General features: G+C 48.5%; 1 protein-coding gene across 3 annotated transcripts; it reads right to left on the reverse strand.

Annotated features, from left to right (window-relative positions):
• Nucleotides 1–16,686: 16,686 nt before the first annotated feature.
• Nucleotides 16,687–25,362, reverse strand: LOC144140024 (uncharacterized). Of its 3 annotated transcripts, none has more exons than XR_013316311.1 (4): nt 25,168–25,362; nt 23,199–23,352; nt 22,740–22,937; nt 16,687–16,857 (listed from the first exon to the last, which is right to left on the reverse strand). XR_013316311.1 is itself a non-coding variant. In XM_077672240.1 (4 exons), the coding sequence occupies exons 1-3, from the start codon at nt 25,223–25,225 to the stop codon at nt 22,776–22,778; spliced, it is 336 nt and encodes a 111-aa protein (XP_077528366.1). In that variant the 5' UTR covers nt 25,226–25,274; the 3' UTR covers nt 16,687–16,857; nt 22,740–22,775. The 3 variants fall into 3 exon arrangements, 2 of the variants coding, with proteins under 2 accessions (XP_077528366.1, XP_077528371.1); XM_077672240.1 differs by having other exon boundaries at nt 23,199–23,314; nt 25,168–25,274; XM_077672245.1 differs by lacking the exon at nt 23,199–23,352 and having other exon boundaries at nt 25,168–25,266.
• Nucleotides 25,363–25,655: the final 293 nt, after the last annotated feature.

A 25,655-nucleotide genomic window follows, 5' to 3' on the forward strand; every position in this document is an offset into this window, starting at 1 on the left:
ATGTATGGGCGATAGCGCACGGGTCGTGTGCAGTGTAAATGTTTTTGTTTGTTTCTTCTTTCTATAGGGACACAGCGCAATTTTACAAGGGTGTGGAATTTGCATGCGTATGCACAGGTCTTGTCGCTTCTTACCCGTTTCGCGTACTAAACTTTTATCCTTTAAATAATCGCCACGCCACCTTCAAAAAGCACCCTTCGACGTTCCTGAAACGGCAGACGACTGCACTCAACAATAAGAACAGTGCAATGTGTGGAAGCAATGTTTATAACACGTTTCACACTCAAGCGGTGACCACAGCGAAGATGTTTCGTGGAATTAAACCAGCGCATTAACCCGCAACGGCCGCTGATTATTGCGTTTCTAGAGGAAACGGGCACGCAGAGGTTACTATGTCATTGCTTACTGCCAAACGAGCACACATATTGGTTGTTTTGTCGTGTGCAGCACGCGCCTTGCGCCGCACGCAACGTGATAAAGCAGACGACGCGAGAGCGCCATCCACACTCACGGCCGGACTGGAGGAGCGGCGAGCGCGCACTTTGCGCGCCCGCCGCTCCTCCAGCCCGGCCGTGCCACACTAGGAGCGGTTCGTCCCGCCGCCGCCAGGGGCCGACTGTGTTCGCGCTCGGGGCGAATTGGGTGGTCGGAATCAATACAAACACACAAAAATGCGGGAGGTCACTGCTCTTTTTGTTTTCCTCTCCCGAACGACGGAAGGAAGCGCGGGCAGCCGTCAGGGCAGTTCGGTGGCTTACATCCGCGCGCGATTAGCGAACTTAGCGGAGCTTTCTATGCGTATATAACTAGGTCAGTGTCGCGTATTTGCACGTGTATAGTGTACGAAAGCCTGTAAAGGTATTATAACTCTGCCGCCTTCAGCGTCTACTGGGTTGGACTATATTCAGTGGGGAGACAAAATTTTTGCGCCTGTCCGGGGACCAGTACACCGGCGCGAATGCAGTTTCTTACAAAACTGGAATTTCATTCGAACGCCGAGAACTAAACAACGTTGGAGACTTCGCTCCTCTGTTTCTTCTTTTAGTAACTTTTCTCGTGCAACAGTTGCACGGATTCTCATAGCCATGGTAAGAATGACTGATTGCGGCAGCTCTCCTAGAGGGACAGCTGAATGATAGGTAAGGGGTTTTAGTTCGGACAGAACGCTGTAAAACAGCAATAAAAATCTTCTCGGGAAATGTGTACAGTTCGGGTAATTCTTTCAGATCAACATATACTCGCAAGTGCCCCCTCGAATTGGATAAATGGCTAAATATCGTTCTCCAGAAATATAAGGTACGTCTTCTGCCATGTAAAAAAGCCTGTGTTGTCTGCTTTGTTTCCCCTCCATTCAGATTCTTGTTGGCGCCGCTAGGGGCGCCACTCTAAAATCTTCTCCCCAATAGGAACAGCGGGTACCTAGATGAGCACGAGAGAGGCCCCTAGGGAAAAGCGGGGAATACACCGCAAAACTGCATGTTGGCGTCGCCAGGGCTCGCAAGCTTGGACGTTCCCTGTCTTCCCTATAGGCGGCGTAAAAATCGACGCCCCACGTGACCAACCTTGACCAACCTAAAGCGCTGTTTTCGACCATCAAGCCCACCAGACGGCGCAGGCAAAATGTTACTTTTGGTATAGAATACAAAACATTCATTCCGTGACTCAAAGAGCCCACACAGTTCGCTTACAATGTGTTATTTAAAAATACTATTAACAAGTTCCGCATCAAACATCCGTTGAGCAAAAATGTACGCAACTTTTTACGAACAGCCGACTGGTGCACCACCTTGTTTCTGAATTCGCAACCACAAAGCCGCCAATTCAAATTGAAACCGCTGCAACGGCCGACCGTTTCAATGTGCGCGGAGCACCGGTTTCGTGACTGTTATTGCTGTTATGTGCTTTTGCGTCCATCAGTTGTTGAGAGGACTGGCAAAACACGAGAATTGAGTGCTTGTGGAATGACAAATGTGGGAAATTCCGCATCGGAAGGCAGCTGTCGAGGCCAGAATATTCGATTCTTCAAACAGAAGGTGAGTGTTATGCACTCCGCTAGAAAGACGGTGCAAAGGAAACCGTTGTCGCCGTCAATACTTCATTTGTGCCCTTCGTTCGAAATCTTAGCGCAAGTGAACGAGTTGTTATGGCAAAAAAAAAAAAAATGTTGTCACGAAAGCGACGTACAATTGCAGCGATCGAAATGAAATGATGTCCTGGCCTCTGTAAACTTGCGGATGTCAATAAACGATTTGTTCTCACTTGCTGCTCACTGTGGTCTGTGCCAGTCGAGGCCATCTGGTCACCTGGCGTAACATCACTTCACTAGCGCGGCGCAAGTAAACACGCGACCAGCGTGCCAGCCAGGAGCCAGCAGGAGCAGCCACGGCCGGACTCGACGCCCCTTTCGCGCGCGGGAGGAGGAGAGTCGAGTCCGGCCGTGGAGCAGCGAGCCGGCGGCCGCCGTGCGAGGGCAGCCATGTTATTAAGGAGCTCAAGCGGCCTGTGCAAAAAGCATCCGCCATGTTTACAAAGCCGTGTTTACAGCGCCATCAAGCGGGCGTACTGGGTAGTTCACGACGCCGCCACTACGCTTTTTCTGGCACTACAGGCAAAGCTAGACCTTTGCTTCTCTAAAATCCTCCCTGTTCTGTGGCGTCGCCGGCGTAGGGCAAGCGGTTATTTTGAATCATGATTGGATAAATTCAAGAAATGCTGACCATTAGATGGCCTATTTGGGCTTTGTCACAAATACATTACAATGATCCGCCATCCTTGGTAGGCCACGCGGCCAGGCCTCGGTCGCCTGGCCGCGTAAACGAAGTCATAAACAATGATCGTCTGCTCGAAGCGTGGGCCTTAGAAACCCACTGAGCTGGGTAGCGTATAAGGGGAGGAACGGCTGGAAACGCTGATTGGTTAACAGAAATCAACGCTCAAGAAGGCGATCCGTCTCCCTAGGCGACCCAGGGTGCCTAGGGAACCAAAAAAGGTCCCCAGAAAGGTCCCTGGCCGTACGGCGGCGCCACCGCGCTGCGGTCCTGCGGTCGCGGCCGACCGGCCGAGCCTGCCGGTTCATTCATTCGGCTCCGGTGCTTGCGGCGGGCAGGTGCACGACGTGCTGCTCGCCGGTGCTTTTTTTTTTTTTTTTTTTTTGGCGCGAAAATTGCTTTGTCATCGCCCGTCGGAACGAAATCGTGGTTCTGCAGGAAACGCACAACAATCTCAAGGTAAGCAGTGCATATTCGCGGCAAAAGGGTTTTGCCCCCTTTCTTATTTTTTTTTTTTATTTTTCAGCTGCAGCAGGTGCACGACGTGCTGCTCGCCAGTGCCCCTTTTTTGGCGCGAAAGCCCATCGGAACGAAATTATGGTTCTGCCGAAAACGCACAACAATCTCAAGGTAAGCAGTACATATTCCCGTCGAAAGGGTTTTGCTTTCATGTGTTTTGCCTTTTTTTTTTTTTTCAGCTGCAGCAAAACGTGCCACCCCATGGCACGCCGTGATGGTTTTCGCGCGCCGAGCCTGAGCCGCAAGGACGGAGGTAAAGTAAAGCCTGCGCAGCAGCGATCTGCTAAAAAATGGACGTTGCGCGTGAAGCTGGTGGCCGCTATCTTTTGTTCTTTTCAAGGTGCAGCACGTGGCGTTCCATCGGCGGCCGCAGGGGACCGCAAGAATCCAAAAACCTAGGACGGAGGTAAAGTAAAGCCTGCGCAGCAACGATCTGCTTAAAAATGGACGTTGTGCGTGGACCTGGTGGCGGTGATCTTTTGTTCTTTTCCAGGTGTAGCACGTGGCGTTCCATCGGCGGCCTCAGGGGACCGCAAAAATCTAAAAACCAAGGTAAGGCACGCTATGCTGCTGCAAACTGACTATGGCATTGTGAACGAAGTTTTCTTTTTTTTTTTTTTTTTTTTTTTTTGCGTGGAGCTGGTGGCGGTGATAATTCTTCTTTTCAAGGTATAGCACCTGGCGTTCCCTGAGCAGCCCCAGCAAAGGACAAAAAAGTCCGAAAACCATGTTAAGCCACACAGCAGCCCGCGCTGCTGGAAACTGTCCTGTGTGTACACAATATTGTTTTTGTTTTATTGCTTTCCTTCTCTTTCAAGGTGCCACCTGGAGTACGGCTATCACCCCAGCAACTGGTATTACGCGCAACAAAATTCTGGAAAGCAGGCTGAAAACTGGCGATTTCGGCCAAGTGGCACTTTTGTTTGGCGTGACCACAGAAAGTTCTGCTGTGTCGTCGTCCAGCGTGGCAAAATTTGGACCTGAAGAAAATCTGCAACAATTTCAAGCTAGGTAGCAGGCAGCTAAAAGCCGGTGATTTACTTAAAGTGGCACCTCCTTTTGACGCGTTCACAGAACAAAAATCTGCTTTGTTTTTGTCTGTCGAGTAAAAATAATTGCGTATCACGAGAATTGGCATAATAAGAGTCGGAATGAATTTTTGTTTGCTTGTTTGGTGTACTTGAGAACAATAAATCTGTCAAGTGCTTATCTGTGGTCTTTCCTTCGTGGTATGATGAGCCCCACTGGGCGTTTATATGTTCCACATATAATTATGACCGTCAAAAGAGGCAGTTCACTCCCGCAAGAACTTATGAGCTGCTGCAATGCTTTTTTTTTTTGCCTAATTTAATTTTATCAACAAACGAGCTATTATGCTTCCGTTTCTATCCCATGGCCCCCGGCCAGCTCTATATGGGATAAACATGTCAAGGAAAAATAATACTTGCTGCACTTTATTCTGGCACAGAAGGATGGCGGCAGGCATGCTGTTATCGTGTGAACTTCATGCTAGCATTATGGCAGAGCTATCAAATGAAACCAGATGCCCCACTGCAATAATGCAATCACTTGTTGGTGGCTTGCAACTTCACCTAGTCCCTGCAGTGTCCCGAACAGAGCACAAAAACGTAGCTGGCAAGCCCCCCCCCCTTTTAATTAAATTCTTTTCTTGTTTAATAAGAGGTTTTCATTGAACATGTCGAACCTAAAACATTATCTTGGTGCACAACCTAGCGGTACTTCAGTCGCAACACGTACCTGATCGTGCAAAGCGCATGCCACACAAGCTCATAGCATGTGGTTGTTGCATTGACGACTTAAACACAAATCCTTGGAGTTAATTTAGCCATCTGTGATGAATGCAGAATTGGCGATGTTTCATAGCACTGTTTGACATATAATTTGCAAGCTTCGTGTTATAACGAGTCTTTTTGGGAAGCTTGCCATTAAATGACCTGCCATCAGATACAACGATGCATGACTGAGTATGCTAATAACTGCAGAGGAGCATTTCTAGCCAAAATGCTTGCATCTGCCCCTATAACCTCACACCTCTTTTTTGTTGTCATTAGTTTTTAACACTGAGTAGTAGACACCAGTTAAATTTCGCCTCTCCATCTTCTTGGCGAACTGATGGAGGCGAAATAGTGATGTTCTTTTGATGCGCGAGCCGAGAGGACGATCTCGACTCGCTCCGATGACCGACGACCGATGCTTGGAGCGGGTGAGGGATGAGGACTGCCTTCCTTGCTAGATATTAGGTTTATTTACATTATTTACATGACTCCAAGTTTACATCACGTCAGAGTGACGGCTACATTGTCACTCTGACAGCAGCAGCCTGTTCGGCCGAGATCTATCCTGAACTAGATCCCCTCTCGACCGACCCCCGGCAAAACCCAACACTCCGGTTTTGATACGCAAAACCCCGCCTCCAAGAAGGGGGCGTTCAAGAAAGAGAGAAAAACCTTTCAAAACAATTATTACAAACCATTGATTGGCCACAGTAACCAGCCAATCACACCCATGTCCTCACCTGCGGTCACGTGACCTAACCCTCTCTCTTATGCACTCAAAGTGCGTTTCCTACGCACGCTGTTTCACCCGGCCAGGAAATACAGGACATCTGCGGCCTTAAGTGAACCATCCATTACGTTAAGCGGGCGGCATCTGCACAAACAACAGCCAAGCCGAGGGCCCGGAGCGGTCCCCGCGCGGCTGACCTCCCTCCATGCGGCGCCTCCCACGACGCCCCCGTTGTCCCGCGACGCGCAGGACAATGAGGGTTGCTAATTCCCTCACAGACGAAGGGCGCCGCGGCCTGCCGCCAGTCGCACCGGAAGACGCGCTTCCGGCCCACTCGGTGGTCTCCGAGGCGATTGACCCGTCAACGACCCACGCCGCCGCCGGAGTCGAAGATTTCCAAACTTACACCGCGCGCACTTTCAACACGAAGAGATACGATAACCTGGCTTCCCGTCAGCCTGTTATGCCGGAGGACCCTGCCACCCTCGACGCGACAGACGTACTTAGGCCAAGCGCCCCCGTCTTTTGACACACAATAGGACGGGCAGAAAACACGCTCTCCGCGGCTCCGAACTTGGCGTCCGTGCGGCTACATGAAAGGGACCCGGGAAAGTAGCTACCAGCGGAGGCGACGCCAATACATGGGCCACCGGCGGCCTTCATTAATTACATGCGGAGCCCGAACTTAACACCTCCGCACTAAGAATGTTGTCCGTACACTAGCTGTACGTACAACATTAACTCTCCTGCAGGTTATGTCTTACTGCAGTGCCAGAACTAAAAAAAAACACTCAAGCCGTTACGCGAGTACAATACAAAGTACAATACAGTACAACAAAAAAAATTAACCCGCTACACACCAACCCAAACAGCACAACGCGCCGGCCAACTGCACCAAAAACGGATACAACACGGCATACTCAGTGCCTTTGCCTAGCCATGGCTTGCGCAACATCAAACAATAAACGAAGACGCTCAACTACAGGGCCCGTGAGAACAAACTCGTGGCACCCTCTACCATTAAAGGCAACCAACCCCTCGAAGGGTATAAATGTTCAAACTTCACAACTGCATGAATGACACCATCCATTCTTAAACGTTAAGCGCATGCAGGAACATTCTTTCACTCTAAGGAAAGAAAAAAAAAAACACACCCGAACAAACCCAAACGTACCAAACGAGGCTACTCCTGTACCAATAACAAAACGTTAAAAGAAAGTTCTCTTCACGCACTCGAGGACGCCGGTTCTTTCGGGATGCGACACAGATTGTTCGTCCCTGTTGCGGTTCACTTGCTGTCCACATTCGATGTACTGAAAGTTCACTTTTCAGTACTTCAGACACTAGTTCGCACACAAGCGCCACAAGTGGGCCCTACCTGCACATTCCATGGCCCACCATGACCACATGCCAACGAGCGCAAGTAAAGAAAGGCACTCGCCATTGTACCCAGAGGTAAACTCCCTACCGTGCTGTAACAGCGGCTCTAGTCCTCAAGAAGACAGTTAAACCCGCGAAGCTGCGCTACTCGTAAATCACGCGCCTTACGACAGCTGAACACAACCAACACATGCACAAAAAAAAACTAAGAACAAGGGGGAGAACTACAGTACAGGGACAACTAAGAATAACGCTCGTCGGAGCGAACCCTACACATAACAAAACAGCAGAAAAAAAAAGCAAAACGCTAACCACTAAGTGTGCAGCAAACAACACTGAACCGTCCCTGTCTCGCACTGCACACTATTCAGCGCTAACGCCCCTTTCCGCGGCGGCACACACCGACCGTCGCACGGAAGCTGATTCCGTGTTGTGCGCCACCAGCTGATCCTACACGAACCCTGGTTCGGCTCGCGGTGTCCTGTGCTCCCGGGAGAGAAGGAACACCCTACTCGGCGGTAGCGCGTACGACGATGTCGCACCTGCGCCGCCGCACCTGCCGCCGCCTTCCGCGTTCTCGGGCGTGTCGGAATCGACCTACGCTCAAGACGCCGCGGACCCCCTGCGCATTCATGCTTCGCGCACGGAAGCTCCACAATTAGGCGCGCCGATCCGCTGCCCTCACCTGACGGCTGTGCTACCTCCGCACCTCCCTGCGCGGCCACGGCAACATTGCCCGCCGCCACAGAAAGAATCGCTGCAGCTAAGACATTTGTCTCACGCGATTCCAAGATCTCATCTGCAACAGTGGGAACGCCAACGTGTTGCCCAACAACTGGGGTGGCTTCGGCCACCTCCACGACATTTCCACTCTCCTTCTCCCGTGGCGCTCGAAGCGCCCACGAGGGAACAAACACCGTGAAAAGATTGGCGTCCTCTTCGAGTTCGCCGATCCTGCGGAGCTTCGCTTTCTCGTAAGCGATCTCCGCCCTCCCTTGGGCTAGTTGAGCACTGAGCTCCTCAGCCGTCCACACGGACGGGCTATCCGCGCCCCGGCTACCCGCTAGCCTAGCTTTTTCCAAAGCGTGCTGGGCATTTTTGAGAGCTAATTCAGCTCTCAACTCCTCAATCTCGAGCACAATGGCACTAACCTTTCGGTCGGTGCCGCGACATCCCGTTAGCATAGTGGCCATGGTGAACCCGGAGAAAACAAATCAGGGCCCACCTGTGCTCGCTCCGGGTTCGGTCGGGTCGCAGTGTCGCTGATGCAGCAGCTAGTGGACCCGATGCGCCGCTCTCGCCGCTGGGATGGGGCCGTGCTCCCTGGGCCGGAGCCCGCGAGGCCTCCCGCTGCGGTGTCGCCCCGTTGAACCACGGCTTCCGCCGCCCTGGGCCGAAGCCCACGAGGCCTCCCGCTGAGGTGTCGCCCCGTTGAACCGCGGCTTACGCCGCCCTGGGCCGAAGCCCACGAGGCCTCCCGCTGAGGTGTCGCCCCGTCGAACCGCGGCTTACGCCGCCCTGGGCCAGAGCCCACGAGGCCTCCCGCTGAGGTGTCGCCCCGTTGAACCGCGGCTTACGCCGCCCTGGGCCGAAGCCCACGAGGCCTCCCGCTGAGGTGTCGCCCCGTTGAACCGCGGCTTACGCCGCCCTGGGCCGAAGCCCCCGAGGCCTCCCGCTGAGGTGTCGCCCCGTTGAACCGCGGCTTACGCCGCCCTGGGCCGGAGCCCACGAGGCCTCCCACTGAGGTGTCGCCCCGTTGCCGTTGAATCGCGGCTGCTGCCGCACTGAGCCGGAACTCACGAGGCCTCCCGCTGAGGTGTCGCCCCGTCGATGCTTGGAGTCTGGCTCGTCGTTGGTCGGAGCCGAACCTTGCGTTGAAGGAGTCTCTCCGCAATGCCCCACCAGCTCCAGCCCATGGTCGTGGTCATCCTGTCGACTGCGCCAGTTAAATTTCGCCTCTCCATCTTCTTGGCGAACTGATGGAGGCGAAATAGTGATGTTCTTTTGATGCGCGAGCCGAGAGGACGATCTCGACTCGCTCCGATGACCGACGACCGATGCTTGGAGCGGGTGAGGGATGAGGACTGCCTTCCTTGCTAGATATTAGGTTTATTTACATTATTTACATGACTCCAAGTTTACATCACGTCAGAGTGACGGCTACATTGTCACTCTGACAGCAGCAGCCTGTTCGGCCGAGATCTATCCTGAACTAGATCCCCTCTCGACCGACCCCCGGCAAAACCCAACACTCCGGTTTTGATACGCAAAACCCCGCCTCCAAGAAGGGGGCGTTCAAGAAAGAGAGAAAAACCTTTCAAAACAATTATTACAAACCATTGATTGGCCACAGTAACCAGCCAATCACACCCATGTCCTCACCTGCGGTCACGTGACCTAACCCTCTCTCTTATGCACTCAAAGTGCGTTTCCTACGCACGCTGTTTCACCCGGCCAGGAAATACAGGACATCTGCGGCCTTAAGTGAACCATCCATTACGTTAAGCGGGCGGCATCTGCACAAACAACAGCCAAGCCGAGGGCCCGGAGCGGTCCCCGCGCGGCTGACCTCCCTCCATGCGGCGCCTCCCACGACGCCCCCGTTGTCCCGCGACGCGCAGGACAATGAGGGTTGCTAATTCCCTCACAGACGAAGGGCGCCGCGGCCTGCCGCCAGTCGCACCGGAAGACGCGCTTCCGGCCCACTCGGTGGTCTCCGAGGCGATTGACCCGTCAACGACCCACGCCGCCGCCGGAGTCGAAGATTTCCAAACTTACACCGCGCGCACTTTCAACACGAAGAGATACGATAACCTGGCTTCCCGTCAGCCTGTTATGCCGGAGGACCCTGCCACCCTCGACGCGACAGACGTACTTAGGCCAAGCGCCCCCGTCTTTTGACACACAATAGGACGGGCAGAAAACACGCTCTCCGCGGCTCCGAACTTGGCGTCCGTGCGGCTACATGAAAGGGACCCGGGAAAGTAGCTACCAGCGGAGGCGACGCCAATACATGGGCCACCGGCGGCCTTCATTAATTACATGCGGAGCCCGAACTTAACAACACCCTCCTTCATGTGTTGTGTTTTCATTCCTGCTGGCACATTGCCAGGCACCGTGCCCCAACAAGGGCAGATTAATGTTATCTTGCACACTCCGAAAAGGCCAACCTGGCACATTTACTGGCTCCACTGTCCAAATGCGATAAGAAGTGAATGCTAAGCATCAATGGAAATTTACCCGCCGCAGTGGCTAAGGCGTTGCGCAGCTGAGCACGAGGTCATGGGTTCGATTCCCGGCCGCCGCGGCCGCTTTTCTGATGGAGGCAAAAAGCAAAAATGCCCGTATGCACGAGATTTCGGCGCACGTTCAAAATCCCCAGGTGGTCAAAATTAATCCGGAGCCCTTCACTACGGCATGCCTCATCGCCTGTGTTGCGTCGGCGCATTAAACCCTTCAATCAATCAAATCAATGGAAATGTTTGCGGTATCGCAAATTGGCTTTCTTGAACATTCACGGTTGAGCACTGCCTGCTGTTGGATGGTACTTTTAACAAAGATAATGTTGATGCATACTGAAACACAATGCTCCAGTTCTGCTGTAATTATTGAACAAGTAAAAGGAGTTTTAGGTGATACAGAACGCCCAGGCTGACATATCTTGTCACTGACAGTACAGTAGGCTCTCAATAACTTGAAGTCACTTAATTGGAAGTAATGTGCTGGTTCTGGCAATTTTACATGCAATTCAACGGAAGAAATTGCTTGATAATTTGAAGCTAGAACCCATTATATTAGTTAATTGGAAGTTATATTGAATAGAAACATCAAGGTGACTGTTATTTGTCGATAAAAAACCATTTTCAAGTGTCGAAACAGCGCCCTAATTGTTCTCTACTGATGTCAGTGCCATCACAACTAAGTAGTGCACTGTTGATAAAGCAGCAGGCTAGTTCAGACTCGCGCCAATGTTCACATCTCTTGTGAGGCCCTCAACCTTCTTTGTTTCTCACAGCACTGTGTGAGCAGTTAGGTGAACATTTGAGGCTTTGATTTTAGCGATAAGTCTGCACTATCACGACAACCCATGACATATAAGCTCGACTTCACAACAAAAGTCAAGATTCTGAACGAAATGAAAAAGAGAACGAGTTGCGGACTAGTGACAATGCTGTTCAGGTGCATTTTGTTCAATTGAATTGTGGTCCCTGTGGACTTCGTATTATTGGGAGTCAACTGTGCCTTCAAGCGTGAAAGCAGTACTGAAGCTGGATGTTTGCTTCTAGGTGTGCTCAGACGAGAAACATACAACATATGCGCTGTAAAACACCGATATACGCTCTTTGACTAGAGCTTCTTGAGTTCAATTATCAAATCAAAACTTTATTTTATAGGAGTGAAAGTGAGGGAACAGGAATTACGAGAAGGCACATTGACTTCTAATTTTTGTTCATGTCACAAGTATGTGATGCTTTCTTCCTCAAGTTATTGAACAGGCATTTTATGTGCATTTCTTTTCTTTCTGAATCTTGAACTGTGAGGAGACTTTGTCCATGACTGCTGTCTACGAGAAAGGTCACGCACCCCTTAAGCCATCAATGAATGGCTTTCTTGCTTGGCTCCCTTTCACCGTATAGGGATGAACAAGTACAGAAGTGAAAGGAAATCCAGTTTTGGCCACGTAGACAGGAATCTTCCCATCTGTTTTTCACATCCTTTCAAGTCAATACAGCTGATTCTGGAACTTCCCCCGTGGAATTGTTTGCCGGTTAAAAAAACAACGCCTTCTCACACAGCTATCGACAGCTGAAACAGTCGAAGAGGCTGAAATGCCTAGTCTCAATGCAGCTTGCACAACCTTAGGCTGTTTTTTTCTTTTCTCTTGTGATGCTGAAGCATTTCTGGGTATCGTACTTATCAAAAGGTTAAATTTATGCCTCTGCATCCGCATGTATCTCTTGGTACCAAATCAGAAGGGGGATCATCCCATTCTTTACATGAGTACTGCACTCCACACCGAATGATCTCTGTGCCTCATAAGAGAAGGGTCATGATCTCTCTGCTCATTCTGTTCTTCACACTACCGATGAGCAATATCAAGAGAATTCTACTCTTCACATAAGTGAGGAACAAGACAAAGCACCATTGTCTACCACAAAAAGCAAGATCCTGCTCCTCAATTCCTTCCTTGATCATACTAGCAAGGAGTTGGGTAAAATGCAAAGTCCATAATGAGGAGCAGTTCAACTCTTCAATGGTCAGCCTCGAATAACAAACACAAGGCAAAGAAATGAAGGGATGATATGCACCATGCAACACCGTGCACGGCTGTTTTTTCTCCTTTTGTCTGAGTCTTCAAGCTGACTGTCGTAGATTCAACATGTAACAACTGGCTCAGATTCTTCCTATTTGATGCTGAGAAGGGAATCCCACTCATCACACGATAAATCATTGTTAAACACCACTGTTCATTAAATGAGAGTAGCATCATGATCCTGCTCTTCAATTATGATCCCCAAGTTAATGAGTAGTAGTATACCTCAGACCAACTAAAGATGTTTCTTAACTTCCTGCCTTTTTTTATCCTTTGTATATTACAATTTCTTATCTTTACTACCTAGTTCATCATACAATTGTTATGGCCCAAGACATGGTCCTTCACAAGTGGTTGCAGCTGTGGAACCGCATCATTCACAAAAAAAAAAAAAAAAAAAAACTCTGACGAAAGTGGAGCAAGTTTAACAGTACAATCAAGGTGCGCAAATGCTGTTTAATTGCCTATTGTGTAAGTGCTGCAACGGTGCCTTCTGTTTGAACTCAAACTGGCTGGAACTTTAAATGTAATATCAGTGTTTGGAATTACTTCTAATGAAAATGGGAAAATGTAAATATGCTAACAATGCTGGTGAAAAAGTTAGGCTGCTTTGTCTGAGCATGACAATTCCTAAAGCTAATATTTGTAAAATTAAGTGGCCAGGTGTTATCCCCCAGCAAAATCTATCTGCTGGGACCATTTAAAACAAAACTCGTTCCAATTTGGACCCACATCGTTCAGATGCTTGTTTGACCTGGTGCCTGGACTCCCAGACGGAGCCATTTTTAGATGAAAGGAGAGCCGGTGACTCCTAAATAGTGTGAACATGAATGAACCGAGAATAGGGACAGTTGGTAGCATACAACAACCACCGCTCCCACCGATTTCCAGAAAGTCGGCTTCGCTTCGTGCACGAATGCATCGATCGGAAGCTATCGCTCGCGACGCTTATAATGTATTAATAATGACACTGTAACTCACCAACCTAGCCTCCCCCCGTCCTCCCTCGTCTTAGCGGTGTGCAATGCAAGCTTTTTACAAATTCAAAAAGCGTCTGGACAGGATGATCGAGTTTGCTTTGTTCAGTTTAAACTTTCTTGACTCATTTTGAAGCTGATGACCTTCATTGGTCGCCGTGCATCGTAATTTCGATAGGTATAACCAGTGTACAGAATACCGCCTTCATTCCTAGCTATTAGGTGAAGAAATAAACTATCGCCTCTGGTACTGGGGGCGCTGAGTAGACACACGTGTTTTAAGCCTAACGCAAAAAAATGAATAATAACATTTCCGTTTCTGCATACATCCCACCCCAAAGGAGCGTCAAGCGTGCTCTGCACATCGCTTTCCAAGTTTTGAGGTTCCTATGAGCTGACACGACACTTTTCATCAGCATTTCCGACTTTTCGTTAACAAGCACGGAGCGCGCACGTGTTTGCTTTGTATTTTATTCGATTGCCTCAGCAAAATAAGCCCCAGTTCTGCATAATTCTTCTTTTTTTGGGGCGAAAGATGAGCCGCACTACCGACCGCTATTAAAACGTGATAAAAGGGCCAGATGGCAAAACATCAGCATTTCAAAACATACCTCAGTTACCAACGTACATGCATGGTTGCGTATATATCCCTTAAAATCATGATACGAGAGTTCGTCCCATGATGCACATCGTGGGGCTCAAGTGCACCAAATACAACTGCAGCAAAAAGAAAGCTCCAAAATGTTCTACTCAGATAAAAATAAAGTGTAAATGCTAAACGGTAAGAGCTAGCTTAAAGATGCATAGCCTGCATTCGGCGTTATGTTTGAACATGAGTGGATTAATTAGGAAGTTTCAACTTAAAAAGTGTGCTATATATGCTTCTCGCTAGCTATTTTATAAGCTAATTCAGTTTAGGGCACAATCTGTGTGCTTTGTGGATGTGTAATTGATTGTTACCTCATCCTGTTTATCCCACTGATGTCAGCAAAATGCGATTCTCTATACATACGAAAAACTATGCAAACAATTTATAGCAAGGAGGACTATATTATAATCCTTGTAAGATAAGTTTGATTAAAAGCACCACGATTCAATTTGCTAATTTACAGACAAGGGCAGCTATGTGCAAATGCTGCTGCTCTATGGAGGGAACCACCTGGGTCTCTCACCACAGCAAATCGATCACTGTCACCTATGGATGTGAGTAAAAAAAGTGTGGAGGGGGGAGGCAAACCGAGAGGCACCAAACCCCCTGTGTTACCAAAAATAAGACATGTAATAACATAAATTGCTTCCCTCTTCACAGGGAACTGATACAGGTGCTCTGTGCCACGAAAGCTACCAGATTACATTTAAACAATGCTACAGTTATTGCAATATTTTGCTTTTATTATAGAGGTTTACTTATTTAGACACCATTTATTTGAGGTACGTAATACATGAATACATGTTCACGTATGATGACATGCACTATCAGGTAACGCGTATGAAAATGTGACCGCAGTCTTGGGATCAAACTAAGGGAGTTTTATGCGATGAAGCCAGGTACAGGCTATGAGGCATGCCACAGTAAAGTGCTAGAGATATCGCAGTATTGGATGACAACTGTACTGTTGACCATGATGCATTATGCTTTTGCTAAAATAGGTTCGCACTTTTTTGCTGAGTTACTTTCAGTTTCTTTCAGTTAGTCCATTAACCGATCAATCAACCGAACATAAACTCAGGGGTTTACTGCCTTGAACATATAAGTAAACTGTAGAGTTGATTTTAAGTGAGTTACTTTAACTGAGTTACAATTGATTTTAAGTGTGTTACTTCACACAATATTTTTGATCAGTGCACTACGTTCCTTTTGCACAGATGTAAAATATACATTGAGATCATGACCTATGAAACCAGTCATGGTGAATGTGCTATGAAACTGCAGTCATAAAATATGCCTTATATTTTATTTGCATACATTTCCCAGTACGGCTACTCACAGCATCTGTACATATTCCGAGTACGCATTTGCTTGATATAGAAGCTAGGCATAATTTATAATTTGCCTTGTAAAGTCCCTAAGAAAATGGTACGCCGCAGAGTTTCCTTTAAAAATTCTTACAATCTCTTAGGATGGCCATAACCACCATCATGGGGGTATTCTCAATGACAGCAAGACGTTTCTGCAGGGAAGTGTTATTTCTGAAGAATGCAGCAGCATAGCGAAACTAGGAAAACACTAGTGCGACTTTAGACGATACGAAGCTCATATTTGTGTAAGTTTCCCTGAAAGATGGCCCTCAGTCAGCAGTGATGAGCTTCTAATTTTTCTCGACAACCTAAACTCTTCTGCGACGCTGCACTAAACTATAATTGTGTGACAATTCAGCTTCCACTCATCAGGATATTTCAGACTAAAGCCCCTACTTTGAAGTCAAGCAAATTGCACTTTTCTTCGGGTCAGGCATGAAGAGAACAGTATATATACTCACTCATTTCATATGCAAGAATGAACTTTCCATTGTGTGCAAAAATGTGATTGCCATCTTTGGATAAAGAAGCCAAGGTAGTTTTACACGCTGAAACTAGAAATGGCTACAGGGAATGCCATAGTGGATGCTGGGAAATTGTACTCTTCGATGAACTCTACTTCTGACCATGTGTTGACAATCTTTCCTAAAATAGGTTCGTATTTTTGCTGCCGAGGTTTTAAGTTACTTTCACTTAATCCATTTGTCAATAATGCTATTCAGTGTTCAAAAGCAAAAAATTCTGTTTGAAGTTTTCCATTTGTGGCACACCATTCTTCAGTTGGATACGTCCAAGGACACCGCAGGTTTTTTGCTAACCAATCAGTTGGTTTGCATTTTTTTTTCCACTCAGGCCGACAGGAAATTGTAAATTGAATAAAAGAATTCTATTTGTTCCCAGGACTTCGCTTAAACACATGTATCATCAGCCATTTATAGCATGGTGCAAACTGAAATGATTAACAGAAGTCAGCACGTTTAGAAGTGGTAGTGCACTGAAAATTGCACCTGATGGGAACGGGATGCGTCTTTTAGTCAGTCATTTTCAGTGTATTTTTCTTTTTTGCTTGCATGCATGGCTACATATTCAGTGGTCGCAGGTTTGCATGAAAAGTAAACAGACACAGCTGTCAAAAGATGTGGACACACTTTATTATTGAGGTACACTTTATTATTGAGGGTACATGGGTATCGGGTTCAGACCTTGAAATTTATTTATACTCTAACAAAGAATAACTTTAGGCAGTGCCATCCTCTTGCAGTCTTGCAGGCAATAGTTCATTGTACCCTTGTTTGCACAACGCCAGCAATCGCAGCATAGGCGTCTCTGCACTCCTTCCCGTCATGCTGCAAACCTGTAATGTTGAAAGGAAACAAAATACAGGGTACCCACAAGTGTTCTGTAATGACAAGCTTATCATTCATTGACAAGGAAACAGCATGGGTTGCTAAGGCATTTTGCTACAAAAGGCACTGAAACAGGGCAGGTTTCATGCAGTACTATTGTGAACCCATAGAGCACCTTCTGTAAGAAGAGCTCGGTAGTCGTGTATACGATGCACACCAACGGTGGAACCCATTTGTGTACTTCTTTCCAGACGTGCCAGGCAGACAGGCCGAGAGATAATCGAAGCGTGTAACATTTGAAAACTGGGAGGCGATTGTGTTACATCGCCAGTACTTTGTGACAGAGTTCGCCTTCTTAACCAGTACATGCCACCAAACACAAGTGCGGCATTGAACTTGATGTTCCTCAACTCTGTTATCAGCTCGGCAGTGGTCCATAGCTGAAGTATCATGTGTGTCAAGTAAAAGGTTTTACCAGTGTTTGTCATGTGAGGGGGGCGGGGGGAAAAGGGAAAGGAAGTACGTTCGAGTGGAATGTGTTCCATCTCTTTTCTTCTGTTGATGCCAACGTTTATGTTTAGTGCACATTCCACAAAAAACTAGTTGTGAATCATCACTCGACTTGTCTGCTTCGTTCGTCCCAGTCTTTTTCGTGCTGTTGTTAAGATGACACATACCAACTCGCCCAGCTCACCCCTCTGGATATGTTACGGTTGGCTATGCTACAGCTAGTAAAATATGAGCAACCACACGTAAAGCCATACAATAAAAAAGCTTTCAAGGTGGGATTTACTGTAATAACTTCTTGTGCAAGAAGTTACTCCGGGAAGCACTCAGAATGATAAAAACCAACTTGATGTGGATAAGCCAAGTCCAATCGTAGTGCTGTTGCAAGGGCAAAAGTTTTTGGCAGCAGGCACACGAAATTGGAGAACCAAGGAGTACATGTACATCTCAGAGCAGCTCACAGGCTTCCGGCAGCACCAGGCTGCGATGAACTCCATTGCCAACGTAATGACAGAGCTAGAGCACACCCAGACTACCAGGCAGGTGGCAGCCCTCGTGCTACTTGATGCAGTGACGTAGCCAGGGGGGGGAGGAGGGCTGACCGGGCTTCAGCCCCCCCCCCCCCCCCCCCCCCCCCCGAAATTTTTCCGGCCATCGCCATGCTGCCTGTATGCCTGGTACGTCGCGTGTGAACAAAGCGGCATATTTTTCGAAAGTGCCACTAATGGCACTTTCCACGAAATGCTACAAAAATGCCACGAAAGTGCATGTCTACCCTTCGCATGGAAGGGAGCCGAGTCCGGCCGTGACAAAACGAAGCGCCTGAGGGGTGCGAACCGCTGAGGGATGAGAGGGGTGCAGCCCCAAAAGCGACGGCGCCTTCGGGTAAGCTCAGCGCACGGGACGCCAAAGGCATGCGTTGTATCCCTTTGTGCGAGACATGCGGCAAGACCGAGAATAATTGGCCGGCTGAGTTGTTCTCAGCAGAGGAGATTGACTCGTCCGGGAAAGCATGGAGTGGTCTGCACCACGGTCCGCACTAACTCGCGGCGGAAAAAAAGAGGGACCGCCGGCCATTGATGGTTGAAGACTGGTACAATGCAGGCCCGAAAGGGAACAGACGATCTTTGTATGTTAAGCAGAACAATGTGCAAGCGGCAGTGGCTGATCACGGCCGCTCCATCTCCTAGAAAGGGGGAGATCAAACGGCCGTGGGCACACATTCAAGACTCATGCAAGGTAACTGAAGAATGCGATGGGCTACGTAATGGGTGAAACGTGCAGTTTAGCTGAATGAATGCCGTGCGCGGGCAGAGGGCCTTTGCGATTGAGACACACCGCAAGGTACGCCCCTCTTCCTCGCGTCAGCCCTTCATTCTTCCTTTTTCACGTTTCTGTCGAGGCCCGGAGGGTTTTGTTGGAGTGGGCTCAGATTGCGCGCACTGAGTGTTGTCCCCTTCCGACGGCGATGTTGCGACAGTCAATTTCACCCCCGCGATTAGGCAGATTTGTTCGGCGGTATTCTCCCCTAACCTAGATAACTGCAAAACAGCGGGTCGACAAAAAGGGCGTGCTGCGGCTCCCCGAGCCAGTTCCAGACTTTATCCTAAATGTGAAGGCACGACGGTCACCAGCCCTGCCACAGGCAGACGGCGTCGCGACAGTAACAACGATCAGATGGCCATATTCGACCTCTATCACAACTAAAGCACCTCCGTTGCGTCCACGACCGCTTTTTCCCTGGACGGCGGCTGCCCAGAGCAGTGTATATTCAGGGGCCGGAGTCACAACGGCGATATCGAATAGTAAGTTTCTTCCAGTAACTAATGCTTACATGATCACTGATGTCTTTTGACGATGGAGGTTGCATTGTACGTTAAGTTGTGTGGTGCAGATCAATTATGCATTCTTTGATATTTAAATATTCACTTCGTAATATTTACACGATGCCACAGTACCTTGTGTCTCCGAGCTAAAAAATGTCTATCTTGTTTTATTCCGAATGCAGTATTTGCGTTTGAATTGGTAATTGAAAGCACCCACGGTGGAGCGGATAGGTGACTTTTAATGAGGGAAAATGTAAATTCAACTCCTGTAAAGGCCCAAATATTTTATTATGCACGAAGTTGGAGAGGATTACTCAGAGTGTATCGGGACAGCGTAGCATCAGTACATGAAGAATGAAATATATATTTGTTCTGGCTGCAATCCACTGCTACACCCAATTTTAAAACCATAGCAGTGTGCGCAGCGCAAGTGAAGGACTTTCGTACTGGTGGCAAAGAAGAGAGACAGAGAGAGAAACAAACAACTTTCGCTGAGCCCATTTCAGGTGACGCTCGCAGGCGTCAGACGGGGTGGAACCCTATTCACAAGTCCCATATGAGTTCAATAGCTCCTGGCCCCTGGACGCGAGCTCTTGCTGTGTCGACAGGTCGGGGCTGGACATAAGATCTCCCATCGCTCGGGTAGGGAGGGTGCCTTTCTGGTAGAATTTTCCTTTAACGCTTCCTCGCCTTCTTTGAAGTTCTGTGGGCGCAGGACTATCGTTCTTTCAAGGCTCAATCAGTCGTGCATGACAACAGAATTTCCTAATTAAATAAACGGCCACATACAACAGGCCCTCTCAAGAGCACCAGCACACCTCTGCCAGCCTCCTCCCCTCACGCCCCCCCCCCACGCGCGCACACACACACACACATACGGGTGCGCGCCAATGTGATTCTTCCCGGATCCACAACTGATACATTCTAAAATGTTGCATGAAGCACATTTTGAGCAATCGTCAGCATTTCTTGAGTAACCGAAATAACCAAGGAATTATCACGGTAAACAACTTTGCAATTTTTAGCCAATCTATCCTGTCGTAGCCTGAAACCATGCTTTAGTTTGAACATCACGGTCGCTGTCAACCAAGGAAATAGTTTAACTGCGTCATTACTGTCCGCTTCATGCTAAAGCATGGTAGTCTTTGGTCTTTCTGTATACGGGGCCATGCCAATACGCATGTTTTCTTGGTGCACTCCGGGAAACAAAATGCTGACTTGTTTCGGGCATCGCACCGTGCCCGAAGGTCATGCTGGCTCTGCACAGCTGCCCAATCTTTCGTTTTCTGGTGGACCAAGAAGATTTCAAACATAATTTTCATTTCCCGTGTCTGCAACGAAAACTACAAAACTTCTGTGCGCCCTATACATGCAAATACTTTGTTTATCGTTTAGCTTTAAAACCGGCAGTGTGTACTCGGCTGAAAAATGGCAGCGCACGCGTCAGCTAAAAAAGTATGTCCTTTCATTAAAGTTTGAAACCAAAATGGTAGGACCGCATTATAACTCTTTCATCAGATCTCAAGACAAAATTCAAAACGTAGCAATATTTTGCTCAGCTTGCACAGAACATGCCTACCCGCAAGAGTATGGTCAGACATCGCCGTATTTGCGTTATTATTTTTTCTTGCCAAATATAAAGTTCGATACAGCAGTGAATGGCGAACTTTGCAGTGACTTGCTCTACCTCATCTGGGAGTGGTAACTAAAGGGGGTGGCTGCTCCAGAAAAGGTATAACTTGATAGTACACGCCTTCAGGCAGATTATAGGGCATTTATGCACGAAGCATTGAAAACGTGACCGCTAGGAATGCAAACCATTTGAGAACACCAAGCTCATTACAGCAGACTCTACATTTGGGTTGTGCAGAAATGTTCTCCGCCCCGATGAGACTCAAAACAGAAGCGCAAATTTAAACTGGCATGACTTAACAAATGCCGATGGCTGAATTATTCCGCTTTGCATGTGGACTAATATTGCCAGGTTCATGTAATTTTCGCCCTTAACAGCGCTGTTCTTGCGCGTGATAAGATCAATGAAGGCCCCTCTAAAATCGCGCAATCATGTTCCTTGGCGATGACTTAGGTCGTTGGGCACCAATCATCCAACAAGATCCTGTGCTGTCATAGTGAAATCACCGCCGGAAAGTGGGCGGGGATTCGCCATTGCTTCAAATGTTTAATTTAATATATCGATAATTCCTTTGAAGTTTACTGTAAGACTGATATCATTGTTATCGAGACAAGGCAGTCTTTTTAATGAACCAAACATGTATTTTATCTTCATAGCCTTTAACCCTTTGAGGGTTTTTGCCGTACGTGTACCGCGGCGGTTTTCCGTCCCGCAAGGTCTTTGCCGTACGGGTACGATTTCGAGCATCCGTTTGAAATTTCGCACCATATTAACGATGCATGCTCCCTGGGAGGTGCTGCCACCTCCTGGGACTTACAAGAAGTGTTTGAAATTTGATTGTGCTACCTTCTTGCGGTGAAAAACAGAACTCTCTGGCTTCGGCGCGTTACGGCGTATGTACGTGTTACGCGTTTTGTGGTTTCAGTTTCGCCACGTGATCGCATCGACGCTCACTATCAGGGGCGGCGGAAGTTGATTTCGATCTATATTGGCGCTGCTCTTATCTTGTTTATTACCCATACTCACTAGGTATTCTTGCCCTCCTTGCTTGAAACTGAAGTAACCTAATCGGAGACTCCATTGTGGGGGCGGCGGAAGTTGATTTCTATCTATATTGGCGCTGCTATTAGCTTGTTTATCACCGGCGCGCATGAGTTATTCTCGCTCTCCTCGTTTACTGGGTTGCCTTCGAGTTCTTCAGATGCACGGCAAAGCAGCGATATGGCCCAACGAACTGCCCGCTCTGATGACACCGACCGCGATGACTCTTCTGACTCTGAGTTTACTCCTTTCACCGAGTCTGAATCGGAAGACAGCCCTTCTTCGGAAGAAGACAGCTCATTTTCGGACATGCGCTGTATGTGTGCAGACTTCGATAAGGCACTGTGCATAGACCCGTGTTTCAAGGAATACCACACTGTGAAATACTATTTAACATTTTTTAGTTCTAAGTGATGCTGACCCCAAAATACTGTTCCTGATAATTTTTTACCATTTAATCATGACTTTAGACATTTTGTCCATTCCAAATCCGCAATAAACTAATTTGACCACCAGGGAAAGTTCTTTTCAAAAAAATTTGACCCTCAAAGGGTTAAGGGCGCTTGCAAACTTCCGCGCTTTTTTTTCTATCAGGGGAAAGGGGGGGGGGGGGGGGGGGAACAAAGGGTGCCTTCAACAACCTCCAGCACCCTGTCATCTCCCTGGCCATAAAGGAGGCCGGCATTGCGGACAAGCTGCGGGGCTCCGTCGAGGCGTTCGTGACGGGCCTCATGGCACAAAGGCAGGTAGGCAACGCCCTGTCGGTGCCTCAACCAGTGGATGTGGGCACCCTGTAGGGCACAGTCGTCAGCCCCTTACTCTTCAACATGGTCACAGTGGCACTATCAGTGGAACTATCAGTAGAAGGGCGCACAGGGTGTACCTGTCTGTGTACGCCGCCGCCGCGGCCCTGTAGGCACTAGGCCCCATGGCGGGCTGCCGAGGCGTCGTTCTGCAGCTGCAGGCACCCCCGGATGCAGTGCGGGCCAAGCTCGCCAATGTCAGCCTGCAGCTGTCGGGCACCGAGATGGAGGCGATGCTTGTTCACTGGGACACCCAGGCCTGCTGCAGGGTCACATGCCTGCAAATCGACAGCGAGCAGCTCGGGTGGAAGACCAGGGTGCGCTACCTGGGGCTCATGCTGGACCACCGAGATGGCTTCTGCCAGGCCGCCAAGCAGCTCCGTGCCAGGACCGGATGGCCACCTCGGCTGTGAGTAAGGTGGCCGCCCAAGACTGTGGCTGCTCCCAACAGACAGCCTTTGGCTGTAGGGCTGCTAATGTGTGCGCTGCCGCTGGTCACCTTGCCGAAACCAAATTGGTGGCAGTTGGAGGGTGACTACCGCAAAGGCGCCTGTGCTTGCTTTGGAGCTCACAGTGCCACAAGTCGCTGGCCAAGGCGGGGGTGTGGACAATCGGGATGGCGGTAGAGCAGCAGGCCCTGGGCCACATTGACTGGCTGCAGCACGCCAAAGGGGGAGGCCTCCTCTGCAGTAGCTGCGCATCCACCAGCACTCGTTCATTGCTCCACCACACCACCTCAATTAAGGACTGATGCCAAAACCAACGTGCTCCATCGCAAGGAATGAAGGAAACTGGCCACGAGGTACTTTCCATTGGTTGCCACATTTGATGAGCTCATGGCAAAAATGTCTGCATACCGCGCTGCAAACCACGTGCAGCTTTGGAAGAGAGACACTAGAACTATCACAGGAGTGAAAAAGCGTGATGTAAAGATTGACAGCAAGATGCCCAAGACCCTGAAGTATTACCAGATACGTTAGTGCTGCATCCATGGGGGCATGAAGTTCGTGAGCAGCAATAATGGCGGCGTGCACATAAATTATTGCAAGTCCCTCCTTGAAAACGTTTTTGTTACATTTACCCGTGGTTGCTCATTTCTTGCTAGCCATAACATAGCTAATCTCCAGGCTCAAGCCTTACTAGTTTCACTATGCACATTGTTGTTTGGCTTGCCTGAGCACATTATCACAAAATGCGATGTATGCCTGGCTCCATTGAAACATATAGTTTTATCGCTTGTGCATAAAGCAGCGCAGATCTATCTGTCTTGCTGTTGGAAAAAACATCTCTGTAGACAGCAAACGGGAGCCGACTGAAATTTTAAAAAGGAATTTTCACGGATGCCGGAACAGTGGGTTCAAAAGAAATTTACTGGCAGGTTGTCATGCGGTCCCAGTCGGCTAACGAGAAACAACTGCCGCGAAAAATTTATACAAGGGATTATCACGGATGCAATGAGAATAGCCACAGCCATATCAAGTTTTGTGCTATGCCAGGTAATTAGGCAAGGCTTGCGAGTTGCTCTTGCCTTATTTTGTAGGAGCCTCGCACTTACCACCTGGTAGATGTACTATCAGGCAGGCTCTGTGAGTAAAACAACAACAAAAAAATTCCGGCGAAGCCACAAGTAATCGTCTACTGCAACAGGGTTTTCCGAAGGCGCACAAAAATAGAAGCGTGTCATACATTCGCTGTAAGCCCCCGCCGATTAGGTTCAGCTTTTGGATACAGCTTATTTTATTAGGCATCAAACACAGAGTATTTCATGGGAAATACAGGACAATTACATGACCTACATATGTTTCTTTCCAGTCGCAAGTGCACTTGCGACTGGAGCGGTAGAAGCGACGAGATTTCTGCCGCTTTCCTTGTTCGTTTGGTCTCGACCAATTTTTGTCGCCGCGGACAGCAATCGCGTCGCTTTTATCGCTCCAGTCGCAAGTGCGAACGGGCCTTCACACTTGCGCTGCGTAGCCACACCACATCGCAATCTAAACCCATTTTTCGTGATTCACGCCGCCGTTAAAGCATGCACTGTCCATGTCAACACAACATTTCAATCTGCTATCAGGAATTTCACGATAGGCAAGCGCTTAAGCTTATTATTTGGGGAATGTTGGAAGCGGTCTCGAAATGTTATTAGAAAGTACGCCTTGCTGCTAAGGTTGAGGCTCTGAACAGGGTGGACAAAGGGGGTGATCGTCATTTCCACAGGGACGGTCGTCATTTCAGTGCACAGGCGCAACAATACCTGCACACGCCACGCAGGAAAAATATGGAATACAATGCGATCGCTCCACGAACAAATCTGTCGTCAAAACTTGTTTTATCTCCCTTTTTTTTCCCCTGAACACTGAGTTGATGGAATGACGCACGTGGAGCGTGCACCTTCTGCAAAAGAAAAACAACCGGACCCAAAAAGTTCACGTAAAAGGAATGTTTAAAGTAAACAAGAAGGCCAAAATAAAAATAACCGAGCACTAATAACAGAGCACATGGATGCCTCACCTTTTTTACTGCGGGCAGTGGCATCTGCAGTGTGCTGAAACTCAACACACCACACCATGATGAATAACCAGATTCTTCTTGCCTGAATGCGACGATTGCGTCGGTCGAATTTTAAGGTATATGCATGTCTTTAACACATTTTCCCTTCAGTAGCTATACTTCTGCAATCTCAACACAAAGAAGCCCGTTTGAAGAGCAAGAGCTTTCCGCCATTTTGGCCAAGCGCGGGGACTAGGCAGACTAGGGAGGCATTCTAGCGCTTTACCAAAGACTAAGGAAAAATTTCTGGGGAGAAACAACAACTAAACAAACAAACCTAGCGCCAAAAAAATAATGACGTCATGCATATTTTAATGACGTCACACACATTGACCAATCAGCGTTTCCAGCCATTTCTCCCCCTATACGGATGTCTGAGCTGACGCAAAAAGCAGCGACGTTGTCTCACGTCGCAACACGAGTCGTGCTTCTCATCTCACCGTGAATTA

The sequence above is a fragment of the Haemaphysalis longicornis genome, unplaced genomic scaffold (genome assembly GCF_048455015.1).
Source record: "Haemaphysalis longicornis isolate Haplotype H1 unplaced genomic scaffold, Haemaphysalis longicornis Haplotype H1 scaffold_1, whole genome shotgun sequence".
Taxonomy (NCBI): Eukaryota; Metazoa; Arthropoda; class Arachnida; order Ixodida; family Ixodidae; genus Haemaphysalis; species Haemaphysalis longicornis.